The 17,830-nt window shown below is 49.0% G+C and overlaps 1 protein-coding gene across 1 annotated transcript in view; it reads right to left on the bottom strand.

Moving 5' to 3' along the window:
• The window catches only part of ARHGEF18 (Rho/Rac guanine nucleotide exchange factor 18), an 86,204-nt gene that overhangs the window by 10,271 nt on the left and 58,103 nt on the right, over positions 1-17,830 (bottom strand). The window contains 9 exon segments of the mRNA XM_090290227.1: positions 6-184; positions 2,025-2,101; positions 3,515-3,763; positions 4,628-4,745; positions 6,180-6,305; positions 7,731-7,981; positions 9,714-9,854; positions 9,993-10,093; positions 10,911-11,058. Of these exon segments, the coding sequence (XP_090146353.1) occupies positions 6-184; positions 2,025-2,101; positions 3,515-3,763; positions 4,628-4,745; positions 6,180-6,305; positions 7,731-7,981; positions 9,714-9,854; positions 9,993-10,093; positions 10,911-11,058 (1,390 nt within the window).

Genomic DNA, 17,830 nt, shown 5'->3' with positions numbered 1-17,830 from the left:
CTCACCTCTCCACGGCCCTTCGGATGTGGGCCATCCAGGTATTCCTCTCCTCTTTGGAGCTGGTGTGAATCTCGTACATCTCGGGCCCTTGTAGGGAGGCACTGATCAGGAACATAGCTTTTTCCTCGTTGGCCACTTCCCTCACAATGAGCTTTTGTAATGAGATGACAGGGCGCTTTGAGTCCTGCACAGGTAGAACATGGTGGGGAGGGCCACCTTTCACCCTACTGCAGGGCATCCCACTTATTTGCAAACAAGTCAAAGCAGAAATATTTTACCATCTGGGGAAAAAAGACACTATTGCAGTGACCTCCTTGTATCCTCTAATGTGTGTGTTTTTTAAAGTTTTTAAATTTTTTAATTTATTGATATATATATATATATATATATGTATATATATATAGAGAGAGAGAGGGAGGAAGGGGGGGGACAGAGAGAGAAAGATTGATTTGTTGTTCCACTTATCGATGCATTCACTGGTTGATTCTTGTATGTGCCCTGACCTGGCCAGGACATTAAAAATAAAACTTACTTACTTACTTACTTATTTATTTATAGAGAGAAAGGAAGGGAGAAAGAGAGGAAGAGAAACATCGATTGCTTGCCTCTCGTATGCCCCCAACTGGGGACCTGGCCTGCAACCCAGGCATGTGTCCTGACTGGGAATCAAGTCAGTGACCCTTCAGTTCCCAGGCTGGTGCTCAATTGACTGAGCCATACCAGCCAGGGCCTGGCCAGGACCTTTTAATGTGTCTGTTTAATGTGCTTAAACGAATGTGTTTTATAATTAGTAATGCATGTACACAGTACAAAACTCAAAAGAAACAAGATAGTATAGAACAACTAATAAATCTTTCTGACCCTGTGCCCCAAACACCCAGAGCCCACTGGTATTTTTAGTCTGTGTGTCCCACAAGATGTAATGCTCTGATGCACCAGTAAAATAAATGTTTTTAAGTGGCTGTCATGGGCTGAATGGTGTCGCCTGAAATCCATATGGTGAAGCCCTCCCCCCAGCACTCAGAATGTGACTATCTGGAGACAGGGGCCTTTATGGAGGTGATTAAGTTAAAATGAGGCCATTAGGGTGGGCCTTGACCCCATCTGACTGGTGTCCCTCTCAGAAGAGACCAGGGTAAACACGCACTGAGGAACAGCCACATGTGGACACAGGGAGCAGATATGGATGGCCTGTATCACGCTTGAGTGAGGGTGCAGACAGCACACAGGATGCTGGAGTCAAGGCCATACAATGGTTTGATTAAGTAGCCTGACCCCTCTGTGGTGCTGGGAAGTCTCTTGGGAGGCACTTTCAAACCTTGGGGAAAAGTATGTGATTTCGTAGTTTAGTCATGGAGGGTGCCTTCCTCATCAGGTGAACCTGGAGACAAACTGGTTCTCTGAGCCTTTCAGCCATGGGGGGAGGGCCTGACACCCTCCCCCTACAGTGAAGTCTGTGCTGTTAGACACTGAAGGACCCAGGGGTCACCTAGGTTGAGTAGGGCAGCAAGCCAAGTCCCTGGTGGACAGGGGCTGGGAGGGATGGCTGACACCCCAGCCTGACTCTAAGCTCATGGCAAGCTTGGCTCCCATGACAAGGGTCCTCTGGGGCCAGTGTGCTGTGGGATCAACATGGTCACAACACAAAGGGCCAGTATGTTCCTGGGAAGAACAGGGGTGCTTTCCTGGCAAGAACACTGGGCCTATGAGGGTCTGAGTGCTATGACAGAGAGAGCCAGAGAAATGAAAAGAGGCTGAAACTACAGAGGATGTCCACATGAGCCCTTGAAGCCTTGTCAGACCAACTAGACAGGACCCTGTTCTCGCAAAATTGCACCCCTGCCCTTTTGGAAATGCCAGGCCCTGGGGAGGATCCGGGACCACAGGTGACTGGCAGCTGTGCTTCTCTAGCCCCTTGCTCTGGGCTGCTCTGTCTTGTCGCCAGTGCAGCTCCTCCACCCCTCCACCCAGTGCCTTCTGTGCAGTCTTGGAGCAGTTCTTCATGTGAAGAGAGGGACACATACCATGGAAGCAAAGACATATTTCTGATCCTTTTCTTGTAGCAGCAAGAGCACATCAGTCAAGAGGACGGCAAGGACATCTAAGGAGAGAGGACAGGAGGAAACGTAAGCAGCAACATGGCCCTGTGGGCCCTGCTGGGCAGCCAGGGGGACACGAAAGCCCAGGGGCCTTTGGTGCCATGGGAAGGAGCTGGGTCACTCTCAGGCCAGTGCTGTGACGCTTCTACATGAGCCTAAGCATTTCCTTTCCACCTCACACCTTGCCACCACCGCCCTGGGTTTCACCCTTCCTCCCTCTACACTGCTGTGCCCTGTGTGCAGACGTACCCTGTTGCAGCGGTGCCCGTAAGGTCTGGTCTTTGAGGTTCCCCTGCTATGATTTCTCAAATGTGAGCTCATCTCCCTACCCCTGGTTCCACCGGCCCTCAGCTCACCCGGGACCTGAGCCACTGGACGCTCATATCCTGCCCCCTACCGTAGTGATGCGCTCTCGTCCCATTGTGCCCCTGGGCTTCCTTCCAGGTGGCAGCAGAACAGGTGTCTTGCCCCTGCAGGTACATCTCATAGCCACCTGCTCAGCTGAGCTTTTGCACTTGGGTGCAGATCCTGAATGCGATCCCAAGAGGAGCACTCACGCCACAGCCAATGTCGCCTTCTTAGGGAGTGCCTTCAGACACCCCATCTCAGTCCGGATCCCCTCTCGGTGTAATTCTCTTGCAGTGTAGCCTTCTGGGTTCCTTGAGAGCAGTCATGCACTTTTCACTATTTTTCTGTTTACTGCTTTCTTTCTCTCTGTCCACTGACTGGAGCCCCATGAGGGCGGGGGCCTTCTACCACCCACCTTGAGGCCTGGCACACAGGAGACACAGCATGCAAAATACAGAACAAACACATTCTGTCCTCTGACCACCTGGAGATTCCATCACTCCCTTTAAGAGCTTCACAGACACTGGTGCCCGTGGACAGGTACAGATGTTTCTAGAGGCTCATGAAGTGGAAAGGAAACCCGAGCGTGGGTCCAAGTCCTCTCCGGTCTGGAACTGCACCATGGATTTTGAAAGCTGGGCTTGCAGCACACCCCGAGCAGTGCCTAGGATGTTGGGAACCCTGAGAGCGGCAGTCTGGGTGGCGCTTTCTGCCCATACCAGGTCCTTTGGTGGCTGGGCTCACTGAAGGTGCACCCATTATGGCTTGTTTGGAAGGAGCCCTGGAGCCTCATGAAGTTTTGGGGTTCTGTTTAGAAGTCAGTGGGTTCCCATGCCCTCCTGGTGTGCACTACACCACCTCAAAGACTGGGATGCTGGTGTGACTGTCATCCTTACCACACTCCTGGCTGCCTGTGCTCATGCTGGCTCTGCACACAACATCCCTTCAGCCCTGAGACAGCCAGGCCACGGTGGCCCTATGCTGGCTGGCCCTCCTGCCTCCCAAATGGTGCTCACTGATCCAGAGGGTACCTCCACTGCAACACGGTTGCAGGGGCAGGACTTTACCTTTCAAGCGTCCTGATGTGGTCTTCCAGCACAGCGTGCCCTCCAGGTGGAGCTGCCGCTGCAGCATGTCCTCCTTGCGGAAGGTCAGCCCATTCTTGAGCTTGCTGGAGGACTTTAGGTCCATCTTCCCTGCGATCTCTCTGAGGCGCTGGCCTTTTTCACACTCGCTGACTTTGGCATCTACTTGTGAGATGATGTCTTTGATGAGGTTCAGGGCCTGGGTCAGGTCTTCGTAGTCCTTGGAGCCAGCTGTCACACAGAGCACAGTTAGTGCTTTTCTCTGTCTGCATTCATGAACATGACAGAGGTGGACATGCTACAGGGTCTACGAGGTGCCTCCCTTGTGGCCACTGCTTGGAGGACCCTCAAGAATCACCTTCCAATTCAAATCTCCCAAGACATGAATGTGTCTTCAAAACAAATGCAACAGCCCAGAATTTGGTTTTTACCCAGAGCTTCTGTTGAAAGCAGAAGCTAGGGTGCAATTCAGGTGATAAAGACAGCCCTGTGTAGTTCCACCAGTCACTCCTTGTAAAGTGACTCCCCTGTGCCCTCCAGCTCTTCATAAGACTCCCTCCAGCTCCCGCCACTACCAAGTGCTTGGGATGTGGCTTCAGGGGGGGGGCAGGGGGTGATGGGGAGAACTTGCTCATGTTCCCATGGCCCAAATTCCCTGGAGGTGAGGGAGGCGTGGCCTCTGAGAACTCCCAGTGGTACTGCTTGCCCTTACTCCTCTGCCCTCCATGTGATAGGCAAGCCCCTCCCGTGGCCCTTGTCATGGACCCTGTGTCTGTCTGGATCACTCAGGAGTGGCCTTAACAAGGGTGCTTTCTCTATCATGCTTCCACTCCCCAGATGCTTGGGCCAGGGACTGCGGGTAACAGCAGGCGAAGAAGACTTGGTGCCCAACTTTCTTTTTTGGAAACCGTAGCACCCAACACAGTGGATTCTGCATGGTGGTAGCTCAGTTCATAATCGCCAAGCTCAGCAGAATCCAGAAAAGCAGGGACAAATCACAGAGGGGCACTTATCCAAATCAATGCTAAAAGGGGACAGGGAGACAGAGACCATCCCCAAGTGCCAATGGGCAAGGCAGGGAGGCAGCGAAGGCACCTGCTGTGTTCTGAAGGATGCGTTCCACCAGCACGGGGTACTTGGTGAGGCGCTGAGTTACCAGAAGGATGCACTCCTGCATGCCCAGCCGTCTCACGATGGAAAAGTGGCCGATTTTCTAGGAGAATGAGAACAAAATCACAACATACTGACATTTTTTCTCTTGCCAAACCAGAAATGTACCTTGGTCAGATACTGAGGCTGGGGGTTCCTTTCTCTTTTGGCTGACAGGGGACCTTTTCTTTGCCAGACATTTAGAAGCAAGGCTCACCTGCTTCACCTACGTGAAGGCAACCAAGGCAAAGGCAGCCTTGCTTGTTGTCAAGAGGCCCCCGAGAGACCAGCGGAGGAGAAACCAGAACCAGCTGGAGAGCTGTGTGGCGCACATCGCACCCGCGTGTGTGAAGACCCCAGCCCTGACCAGTGGCCATTGGAACCTCCCAGAACTAGACTTGACCTGTGCCTTCTGAACCGGCTCCCCACTGGCCTCTTATGCACAGCTCTGGCTAAGAACTCAAGAAGTGCTCTTTTGAAGCCATTTCTTGGTGGGGCTGAGAGCAGCTCTCCAGAGTGTGCCACTCACCCTGCCTTTCTGCAGCCACCGCTCGTCTGTATTCCAAAAGGCCAGCACTGCAGAGAGGACCAGGGGAGTCACTGGGGTAGGGCAAGGGAACGGGGTGTGAGTTTCGGGGACAGAACTCTGCTCTGTTTCCTTCTATCTCATCAGAACCCTCCCACCTCCCAGGTGGTTCTGGCCTATGATGTCGGGGGTCTGTCCCACCAATCATCAGAGATGTATTCAGGCCCAGAAGTGCCCCTCTCCCTTTCACATCTATTCACTGTGATGATAATGGAATGAAATGAAAGGCACATTATTCTTAACCACAGACCACTGGTTACAGAATATCACTTCGGATTGAAGCCCTCAGTGTGCAGGTGGTAGATGGTGGAGCCCTTTGGGATCAGGTGGCAGGGGCTGCTGTATAGCTGTGCTGACAGAACCCAGTGGCCTCAGCCAGGTGCATTTTCTAGAACATGGGAGGTGGGGCCTTGGCTGACCTGGCTGACTTGGGCTCGGTGACGTGTTTTCAGTTCTGAGCTTGAGTGTGCACACACTGTTAGGCAAAAGATGGGTGTGGGTCATTCCATAGGGTATGAGGGAACAAATGGGGACAAGAGATAGGACAGAGGTTTAAGAGTAAGGCATGTCTTGCATGAGCCTGAGTGTCTAAAGGCATAATGGAAGGCTCTGGAGGGGCAGGTCCCAGGGAAGGGTGGCCCCTTGATACGACACATGTGTCATCCCAGCATTCTGATGGAGGGTCAGCAGGGCCACCCTGGTGTGCAAGAAACAGAGCTGGAGCTCTGCCTGCATCTTGGGATTCTCCAGGAGATTCCATTGACATGTCCTGAGTTTGTGGTTAAGAATGAAATAAAAACTTGAAAATCATCAGTTTATAATAGGTTCCTTAAACTTAAGATCTCCGAACGGCTCTGTGGGAAAAATCTTGCAGCAAAGAGGATGCGTTTTTAATGAAACAATATTTTTTACCTTGATCAAGTTTTGAAATTTCTTATTTTGCTGCAGTAGCAACTTGTAATGACTGACTGCTTCGTTGTGACCACTACAAAAGACACCATATTTTTCTTTCATCCTCTCTCCACTTTCACCTGAAAACTGAAGGAAGGCAGTGGAGATGTTACCAAAATGAAACATGGAAACCGCCAGGGAAAGTTTTCTTCCAGTTCGTCTGACTCTGCTAACACAGCACTGGAGTCACCTGTGACTTCATGTTCTTCTCTACTACACACTCAAACACAGAAATGCTTCACTGTGGTGCCTCATGGGAGGGGCAGGAAAGGTAAAGTGAGAAACTTTATGCTAATGGGTCTTATGCCATCACAGGGGCTATAACAACTTCCTGAAATCTGAGAAGGAAAAATAAATTTAAGCCAAAGAATGTTAGAAAAATTTAAAAGCAAAGGGGTGTTCTTCTAATTAATTCTGAGTGGACTCAGAAATCATGGAGCACTCCGAGGTTCAGAAGTTGACTTACAAGTCAATTCAGGGTCAACACCCCTACCATGAATAGTTTTGGTTCACAGATGCGCTTCTAACAGCCACCAAGACCAAAAAATAAAGACCAGTCAACCAACCAAATAAGAGCCCAGAATGCAACCCTGGATAGTGCTTGCACAAGTGTATAGCTCCGCAGGTGACCGTGTTGCTAGACCATTAACTGCACACAGTGCTGGAAGGGCCCAGGACCACTGTCCTCTGGAGAGGTAGGTTCTCAACCATTTGGGGGAAGGGTTCCTGGACCCAATCCAATGTGAGGGCGGTCTGCCCCTAGCAATGATTTTCAGACAATAGCAGGGTCTGACAGTGTCTACCTGGAGACAGGATCATCTGATTCCACAGGTTAAGGGTTCAGTACCACCAAATCCCCAAAAGACACTGGCTGTCACCTGAGGTCCTGACTGACGAGATGTCAATCAGAGGTTCCCACCACCCCTTTCTCGAGTTTGATGAATTTTCTAGAGTGGCTCACAGAACTCAGAGAGACATGTTACTCACTAGATCACTGGTTTGTTATAAAGGACATGACCCAGGAACAGCCAGATGGAAGAGGTGCGGGGGGCCTGTATGGAGAAGGGGCGCAGGGCCCCCATGCCCTGCTCAGGCACCCCTCTCCATACCTCCATGCACGCACAACACGGAGGCGCTCTGAACCCTGCAGGGTTTTATGGAGGCTTCACTACACAGGCACTATTGATGAACTCATTGGCCACTATCAATTGATTCAACCTCTAGCCTCTCTTTCCACCCAAGGTTGGGGGGTGGGGCTGAAAATTCCAACCCTCTAATTACATGGCTGGGTCCCCATCCTTAGGTTCTTTCTAAAAGTCACCTAATTCATATAACCAAAGACACTTATGCTCTCATCACTTAGGAAATTCCAAGGGTGGTGAGGGCCATGAGCCAGGAAGTACAGATGAAGACCAAATGTGTACTTCTTACAAACTATAATATTGTTGGGAGCCATGATTTTGTTATTGGAAAGAACAAAGCTAGGCGGGGACTTGACCTGGCCTTGCCCACCTGCTGTACCAGGAGGTCACCAATTTTCTGGATGATGTAATTCTGGTCGCTGTCCTCTTCCAGGGACTCCTGGCGGCGTGCCTTCAGCCGAGAGAGGAAGTGGCCATGCATTTCGAGCAGGTCATCTGTGCAGGGGAAGAGGCGGCCAATGGCCTTGTTGCTGAACTGCAGCTCCTCCTGCAGGGCCCTGCAGTAGACCTTCAGCATGATCTTCAGTGTCCGCACATGGTGCACCTCCGTCTGTATCAGCTCTGTGGGAACACAGACAACAGCACTCACCCACAGCTGGGAGCATGCTCTGGTTTTCCTCCTTCTGTGTCTCATGGGGGCTCTCATGTGTCCTGCCCGTCAACCATGCACCAGGCTGGTTTCTCAGTTCTTCCTCGAAGTCCTCGTCCCTGTGGTGTTACTGCCTGGCGCTGGGCCTTCCAACACTAGTACTGCAGGAGTCCCACTTAAGGGAGCAGCGAGGGGTGGAGTGACATCAGAAGAGGGAGGACCCAGGATGTGCACTGGGACCTCAAATGCACAGGAGGGTTTCATGCCCAGAGTCAAACAAAGACACTTCAAGGCTGTTTTAAGCCAGAAGACTGTTTGGATAAACACCACTTCTTCAGGTGTGAAGCTCACCTATCTGTGCACGTCAGTGACCAGACTCAGACTGATGTAAAAGCAGAGCTCAAGTGAGATTTTAATTCATTATAAAAGGCAAAGGTCAGGTCTTAGGTTGGAGTTTTTCTGTTGTTCAAATCAAGGCCTTAAGGCTGTTAGACACAAAACCCAGCTCAACAGCGCTGGGCCCCAGGTCTCCAGAGGAAGCTATCTGTGTTTGCCCAGCCATGGTGACAATGTGGCAACGGGCTGCCCAGATGGAAGCATCCAGCCTGGTTCTCCCCTCCCTCCCTGCAGGACCTCTGGCCTGGCTCTGGGACTGTGAGGAAAGTGCCCACCAGGGTTTTCCTCCACACCCACACTCCACCTTGCTCCGGCCCAAGGAGGGAGCTGAGTGGGCAAAATGTTGAAGAAAGCGGGTGCCATTGACGCCACTGAGGGGTGTGCAGGGATCCCAAAGCTGGGCCTGCCGCAAGGGATAAGAAGTGAGAATGCTTCTAGAAATGCCAGAATTGCCTCCCAGCATGACAACAAGGGACAGGGAAATTCCTCCTCAGGGTACATAACACTGTCATTCCTGGGGGATGGTTCCCATGAAGAAAGGATCATAAACAAGTAACAGCTTTGAGGAAAGGAAGGCCTCAGGTTCCAGCGTAGTTGCCTTGGCCTTTGTCACCCGGCCCAGAGGGGCCCAGGCACTGGGATTTTCATTGTAACCTGCAACTTTCCGTCTCAGGACAGAGTTGCCCATGGCCAGGCTCCTTGACAGCCAGTGGGAAGGGGCACCTACCAACAGAGCTGGAGCTACAGCCACATGGGACGAAGGGGAGATGCCTCCTAAACCCCCCCCGGTCACAGCCACACTCAGGCTATTCCTCTCTCTCAGGGTCACCAACAAGGTAAGGATGAATCATCAGGCCTGGGCGCTAGGCCATTCTTGTCTTTGGGGACATCCCTGGCCACCTCTTCCCTAGTCCAAAAGGCAGGGCTGTCCCGGGGGAGAGCAGGGACCAGGCGACAGAGTCTCAGGGGGCATCAGCAATGGAGCCCAGACTCCCAGGTGGAAAATTTGAAGAAAAAATTAAAAGAGAGCCCTGGCTGGTGTGGCTCAATGATTGAGCACTGGTCTATTGACCAAAAAACGTTGCCAATTTGATTCCTGGTTGGGGCACATGCCTGTGCTGCAGGCTGGGTCCCCAGTCGGGGTGTGAGAGGCAACTGATTGATGTTTCTCTCTCCCCCTTTCTCCCTCCTTTCCCCCTCTCTAAAAATGAATAAATACAATATTAAAAAAAATTAAAAGAGAAAATTAAAAAAAAAAAAGAGGAGAGAAGAAAGTGGAGTGCCAGTGTGGGGGGTAGGCCTGCTTACCATAAATCACATCCTGTCTCTTCACCACCTCCTTCTTTTGTTCCTTGGCGTACGCGGGGTCGACGGACAGGCTCCAGGACTCAGCCTCAAACCCGTGAGCATCCAATTCAACTTCACTCCTCAGTGAAGTGGTGCAGGGGTCTGGGGGAAGAGCAAGAGGCCACTGCTCAGTGCCCTCAGCCTGGCTGGCTCAGGGCCCCTAGCCTTCATCCTGTGGACAGTGACACGGGTCCCAGCCTTTCCTGGTGTGGGGGCTGTAAGGAGTTGGGATGACTGTACCTTCTGCGAGAGTGGTCTCAGTGCTCAAGGGTGTAAGGGAAAGGGAGTCATCGGCTGCCTGCTTAAATTTAAAAACTGCAGAGTCGGCTTCATCCATCTCTCTAAACAAAAATCATAAAAACAATTATTTCAAAATATCAAATTAAACACACACACCCTAATCCATGAAGGCAAATTAGACTGTTAATTCACTTAAATACAATTTGAGAACTTTGTGGATTTCAATATAAGCCTTTGTCACAAAATCACTTTTGAAAATTAGAAGACTGCTGTCAACATAACATTAGGACTTTTTCCGTCACAATGAACTTTAATGTTCAGATGTAGTCCGAAGGAGCCACAGAAGGACAGCACAGGTTAACTGTATGCTTCCTCTACTGGCTCCTGGCACCTTGAAATTCTTTCTAGTGAGAGTTAGGTGGCAGGTGGGGGAGAATCCTTTCAGAGGAAAAGGATCACCCACTCTGTCCCCACCAGCTCAGGCGAGGACCAGCACGAGACATTTTTTAGCACTGAGTGCTTGCCCTGAGCACTGCTGAAAGCTGTCCCAAGGAGTCACCCAGGAGTCCTTGAAAAACTGGGCTAGGGCAGAAATGAATTGGATTCAACCTCAAGGGGCCTTTTAGCCTCATCTTGAGTACAGAAAGGTATCCTGGCTAAGGGTCCTTCAAGAACAGAAAGCAAAGTGGCTGCAAATGGCCAAGTCTACCCAGAAGACATTGTTTTTAAAAAGATAAAAGAATGAGTGTGAAACAAGTGTTAATGGGAACTTCACTGCTTGGTTGGGGGCCCACGAGCAGATCCACACAGCTGAGGGTCTCTTCTCAGAGGCCGTCCGTCCGTCCGTCCGCGGCATCCGCATGAAATGCCAGACTCTTGAGCTCCCTCCCTTCACCTGTGCAGGACAGCAGAGAGGACCCAGCTTACCCAAATCTTGTCCCTGTTCCCACTGGGCTGGCTGTTGACTGTGGAACCCCCTTTGGCGAGACCGTCATGCTGACATTCCTGGACAGGGCCGGGCTGCCATTGGACAAGACAGTGGCCCTCAGGTGCTCCTTCAGGGGTGCTGTGACCAAGGCAAAGGCAGAGCTGGTAGTGAGAAAGTGGGCAGGGTGCTGGAAGTGGCCCATCCCGAAGCCTCACTGACTGGCTGCAGCATGGACAGGATCTTGGAGGTCAGCAGCTTGTCCTCTAAAAAGATATTCTCACTCCATTTCCTAGAAAAGGAGCCACAGAAAGACAGCGCGGGGCAGCACAGCCACCGTTGTGGCGCTGCCTTTACAATGCACTTTCCCCATGGTCATGGCTGCAGTGCGTGACTTTCTGCTTCTGCAAGGTACAGGATTCTTCTAGAAATAAATGTGAAGCTGCGCCCACTCTTACTCTACTGGCTGAAGTGAGAGCTCTGGAGGGCAGGAAACCAGTCCCTACTGTGACCATTTAAGGCACAAATTGCACGGTACTTTTTTCTTTGCTAAAACAACAGCAACAAAGCATCTTGTCACCCCTTCCGTCTTAGCAGGGAACCAAAAGTACAGAGCAGTTCTGTTAACTTTATAAAAACTAAGATGATGAAATATGGAGCTCTGTGCCTGGTGTGGCTTGTGCTGACACCAACACACACACACACACACACAAAATGAGGCTCAGAGACCACAGAATGTGGTATTAGTGGCACGCACCACGGTCTATAAGAACTCTTAACAGAATCTGACCACCAAGGTGGACAGCAGACTCTGAACCTATTTCATATGATGACTATAAACCAACCTAACATGCAAAATGGGGACCTAGAGGGTTATTTGCTCTCATTTGCACATTAATTCAAGAGCGGAGCTAGCAGGAGGCATTTCCCATGGACAGAGAGAGGCAGCTCTCAGAAAACCCTGCTGTCATCAGGCTGCTGCCCATGTGTCACAGGCCAGTCACTTAATGCAGCCCAGCTGAGCCAGGTTGCGTGGCTCCTCTAGTCTTAGGGGGGAAGCCCCATTTGAAAGCTTTGCTCCAAGACCAACAGCAGCATTAAAAAGAAATGTGTCTGGTGGCCTATCTGATCTGGCTCCTGGGTGCCCACCACACTGAAGAAAGCAGCTGGAGCTCTGGTCTCAGCAGCAGGGAGACTGTCACCCTTGGGGCGGGCACAGAGCTGGCCCTAGAGGAAACCGTACTTCTTTCAGGAGCTTTACTGGGAGAGGAGTTCATGCTGGGTGAGATTTACTTGGGGTGGGACTTCAGGGAGGCTGCAAGTGTGCAGCAGTGTGTGTGTCCACGAGAACATTCCTTGTGGAGGAGTAACGAAGAAGCTTGCAAACAGAGATGTCACCACTAAGCAGTGTGCTGCCTTGTCACACAGATACATGCTACCCCAGCTGCTCACTCTAATGCAGCTCAGCATGTGAGGGAGCATCTGGGCGGTGACCCTGACCATCGTGATGTCAGGATCATCAGTGGCTAACAATGACTATGATAGTGTACTAAGGGACAAAGCAGTCACTCACATACCAACTCCCATTTACAAAGGTGACAATCCTACAACTGAGGCCTTCATGGTCTAGAGTAGGAGTTTCCTGCCATTTCTACATTATGTTACACCCTACCCAGGTTGCCGAGACCTTATCAAACATGAGACACCATGAAATGTGCCCTTTGCCCAGTATTCTGGTACGACTGACACATTTTTCCTGTGATCCCAGGTCCTGCCTAAAGTGGGATGGATTCTGCTTTAACCAGATAGTCCACAGAAGAAAAACACCCTCTAAGAATCACCAGTTCCAGAGGTTAGGCACCCCTAACCCTTGTGTTGTTCAAGGGTCAACTGTACTTATTTATTCTGATTGTCTTGTTTCCCCAACAGAGGACAGAATGGAGGACAGTGCCTCCCACAGAACAAGTCAAGGAATCATTTTTTTTCATGACATTTTATTCAGTCCTAAAAAGGAAGGACATTCTACCACACGCTGCAACACTGATGAACCTTGAGGACATTACACTCGACAACATAAGGTAGTCACAGAAGGATTTACTCATATGAGGTTCCTAGAGTAGCGATTTTCAACTAGTGTGCTGCAAGATTAAAAAAAAAACTATTAAGTCAGGCTCTGACCTCTTTTCCCTTAGATTGTCAAATAAAAAAGAGAAAGCCAACAGCCAACACAACAAAAGCCCTCTGGTGTGAATGAATCAAAATTATACCCATTTTTTTTTTTTGTCATATGAGCAAAATATACAATTTCTGGTGTGCTGCAGAATTTTAGTAACTAGTTTACATATGCCATGAGGTGAAAAGGTTGAAATCCCTGTCCTAGAGTCAGAGCCATTAAGACCGAGAGTAGATGGTGGGAGCCAGGGGCTGGGGGATGCAAAATTACTGTTTAATGGGGACAGAGTTTCAATTTGAGAAGATAAGAAAGTTCTGGAGATGAATGGTGGGGATGGTTGTACAACAGTATACTAACTGATACCACCAAACTGTACATATGCATATTTTATCACTACTTAAAAAAAAAAAAAGAAATGACTTTCTTTGGGGTGGTGGAATGCTTCTGTATCTTGACTGTGGTGTTAGTTACTTACATGAGAAAAAATTTCACAGAACCCTATGCTCACCTTTCCCTCATAAAAGAGTACAAGTAGTAACTGGCAAAATCTAAACAGTAACTATCCTCAAGTTAATATTGTACCAATATCAGTGTCCTGGTTTTGACAACGGATTATGGCTGTATCAGGTACCATTATCTGGAGACCCTTGGTGATGGGTGTACAGGGACTCTACCATTCTGCAGCTCCTTGTGATCTTACGCTGTCTGAAAACAGGGAGTCCCAGTTGACTTGCATCCCTTAGGTGGCAATGTTCTGTGGGGCTGCAGGGGACACTGAGGCAGGGGCTGCCCAACCCCTGCTCAGAGAAGAGATGTGGGGCTAGGGTCCTGCCAGTGTCGAGCTGCGCTTTCCTTATCAGCCGATGCACCACTTTGTGCTAACTGTGTCTCTGTTAAATGGCACCTTGTCTGATACATATTGTTGACCTATTAATACTGAACTCATGGACAGCAGCACTGTAAGCCATGTTTGCCATCTGCATTTCTGCGCAGGGCACGTTGCAGCCTTCTTGTGCTCAAGGAAAACAGACAGCACTGCTCTTGGGGCCATTTTAAACAGTGAGCTCACCAACGAGAGTACAGAAGTGAGAAAAAGCTGTCATTAACTACACTGCACAAAGGGCACTTGTTCACAAAATGAACTGCAACAAGGAGGGAAAGCTTGCTATGTTCCATCTCCTCTGGAAATATGCACATTAGGCAACTCCATACTTTGGCTGTTCTGCATGTCTGCAAAGACCATGAAAGCCCTATAAGTACTGATTTTGGGGGTTATGAATACATTTTAGTAAGTAGGTGAATTCATAAATACAGAATTGACAAATAATGAGGGTCGACTATATTAAGCATTAAATAAAGTTGTATTTTAGAATACCCGTATTTGCTCAAATACACACCAGAGTCCTGATATTCTTTATAATTCTTTTCCTTAAAGTATATTTTATTGATTATGCTGTTACAGTTGTCCCAATTTCTTTTCCCATTGCTCCCCTCTACTCAGTAACCCTCTTCCCTCCAGCAATCCCATCCCTCTTAGTTCATGTCCATGGGTCGTGGATATAAGTTCTTTGGCTTCACCCTTTCCGGTACTATTCTTACCTTCCCCCTGTCTATTTTGTACCTACCAATTATGCTTCTTAATCCCTGCAGCATTTCCCCATTTCTCCTCCTCCCCCTTCCCAGCGAATAACCCTCCAAATAATCCCCTTACCTATGATTCTGTACCTATTCTGGTTGTTAGCTTAGTTTGTTTTTGTTTTTATTTTGTTTTTAGGTTTTGTTGTTGATAGTTGTGAGTTTGTTGTCATTTTAATGTTCATAGTTTTCATCTTCTTTTTCTTAAATAAGCCCCTTTAGCATTTCCTGTAAGGGCTTGGTGATGATGAACTCCATTAGCTTTACCTTGTCTGGGAAGCACTTGATCTGCCTTTCCATTCTAAGTGATAGCTTTGCTGGATAGAGTAATCTTGGTTGTAGGTTCCTGCTTTTCATTACTTGGAATACTTCTTGCCTGCAAAGTTTCTTTTGTGAAATCAGCTGACAGTCTTATAGGAACCCCTTAGTAGGTAACTCTGCTTTTCTCTTGCTGCTTTTAAGATTCTCTCTTTATCTTTCACCTTTGGCATTTTAATTATGTGTCTTGGTGTGGTTCTCTTTGGGTCTAGCTTGTTTGGGACTCTCTGTGCTCCCTGGACTTGTATGTCTATTTCCTTTGCCAAATTAAGGACATTTTCCTTCATTATTTTTTCACGTAAGTTTTCAATTTCTTGTTCTTCCTCTTCTCCTCTAGCACCTGTATGATTCAGATGTTGGCAGGTTTAAAGCTGTCCCAGAGGTTCCTAAGTTTCTCCTTGATTTTTTTCAATTCTTGTTTTTTCATTCTGTACTGGTTGACTGTTTATTTCTTCCTTATGTTCCCAATGGTTGATTTCAACCCTGGTTTCCTTTCCTTCACCATTGGTTTCGTGTGTATTTCTCTTCGCTTCACTTACCATAGCCTTGACTTCTTCCCCTCTGCATTTGCCATACCCAAGCATGTCTGTCAAGTCTGTGAGTATCTCTATCACCAGTGTTTTGAACTCTGAATCTGTTAGGTTAGCTAACTCCTAGTCTCTTAGTTCTCCCACTGGAACCTTGAACTGTTCCCTGTTTTTGGCCATACTTCTCTGTCTCCTCAACTTGACAGGCTTTTGTGTTTGCATCTGCATTTTCGGTAGAGCTGTTGCATGTGTTATGTTGTAAGGGGCAGAGTCCTAGGTATTTGTCAGTGCGGGGTGACCCGTTTGACCATGTTGTGGCACTCTATGTGGGGGAGGGGACTGAGAGGGAACAATGCTGCTTGCTCAGCACTCACCCCTTTTCCAGGAACTTCTCTCACTTCCCATATGGGACTGGTGCCTCTCTAGCTGTTGCTCTGGTTGTGGTTTCCAGATTGGCTGGGTTTGCAGAGGATTTTAGGATGGTGGGGCCCTCTAAACAAGCTGACTCTGCTGAGAGACTGGCAGTTTCTTCCTCTGCCCCCACTCCCACTGGTTTTCATAGTCAGAAGCAATGAGCCTTTATTTTCTTCATGGTTGGAGCCATGAGCTGTGTGGTCTAGTTTGGTGCTGGGATCACTCTCCAGGTGTCCCTCCCTACTTTTCTAAATGTGTGACTGCACTTTCCCCCAGCCACTGTCGCTGCTGCCACTGCTGCCTCTACACCATATCCTCTCTGCCCCAGCTCTGCCCCTCCTACCTGTCTGGATGAGTATTTCTTCTTTATATCTTTGTTTGTTGGACTTCCACGCAGCTTGATTTTCTGGAACTTCTGGTTGTTTGTAGTTTTGAGGTGGTTGTATTCCTTCTTAGTTGTGGAGGGAGATGCAGCATGCCTGGGTGCTTGGTGGTGGCAAATGTAGCTCAGCCCAAGATTTGGAAAACCACTGGGAGCATGGCAGCACACAGGACCCACTCCACACTCTGGTTTTCCCATGGAGAACCAGGCCTGCATTTCTATAATAGCTTAAAAGCTTGCTTTCTGCTAAAGGACTCCCTCATCCGGGCTGAGAACAACAGATGTTCAGTGTGTAACCTTGAAGCAGTTTCTTAGGGTCTATTCTGAGCTGATTTTCAAGGACAGGATGTGGCTAAATCAGTTATCCTTATCATCCATGCATGTGTAACATTCTTTTCTCTATATAAGAGTAATAATCATATAAGGCAATAACTGGCACAATGACTTATAACTTTCTTGGATGTAATCCACCTAAAGAATTAATAAAAGCCTGTTCACACAGGGGCAAATTGTTCTTTCTCCTTTAGAGAGTGGCCAGTTTTGTCCCCTCTTCTCCACAGGATTCTTGCAGTCTGTGTGCATTTACTCATTTCATCCACAACGCCGTGGACCCTGCTGGTTGTAGGTCTGCGACATCTACCTACGCCTCGATCTTGGCCAGAAGTCCCTCTTTGTAATTCTTTATACACACATTTCCCCAAAGTATCTGAGATGGCCTATTTAGGGGGCACTTTTTACAGCAAAGTTTTGATGACCACTTGGTGGCAATGTGACCTACTGAGATAAATTATTCTTTCTCGTCTATAGCAGTCTAACCACCACACCACTCAAGCTACTTAAGACTTTGAAAATAAGAGAGTGCCAACAACTGAGTCTTCCTGCAACATATGCAGCCTTGAAAATAATGGCTTGATCAAGACACGAATCAGTATCTCTGCCACAGAGCAACTGTATCAATCATGTCTTTTAATTCTATGTTTTTGATGGTCTGACATCTTGAGGCCCAGCCTATCTTGGAAGGGCTGTGCCGCTCCCCCGAAGGTGTGGCCAGGTCCTAGAGAAGCTTAAGGACTCACAAGGGCTCCTTGTAAACAAGCCAAACCAGAGCCCACACCCTGAACCACCTCCTGGATGGAGCTCTCACACTCAGGGCCACTGTCTACCTGCCTTAATCATTAATCAGCCCTGGGCCAGGTGCCAGACAACAGGGCGGCCCCTGTGCCCCAGAGCCACTGAAATTATTCACACAGGCCAGTCCTAATCCCATTAACCTGCCTTGCCCTTTCTTCCCCACAGAAACCACACTCAAGGCTCTGGCCCAGGCTTTTCCCTCCCTATGCCTCCGGATGGACCCTGTGCTCCCTGGTACACGCTACAATGGAGGTGAACCTTGAACCTTAAAAATGTGCTGAGTGAAAGAGGTCATCCACAAAAGACCACATAGTATAGGGTTCCCTCTGTAGC

This window comes from Furipterus horrens, unplaced genomic scaffold (genome assembly GCF_987537825.1).
Source record: "Furipterus horrens unplaced genomic scaffold, mFurHor1.1.pri manual_scaffold_10, whole genome shotgun sequence".
NCBI classification, from domain to species: Eukaryota; Metazoa; Chordata; class Mammalia; order Chiroptera; family Furipteridae; genus Furipterus; species Furipterus horrens.
This window is presented reverse-complemented; position numbering and strand designations above follow the sequence as displayed.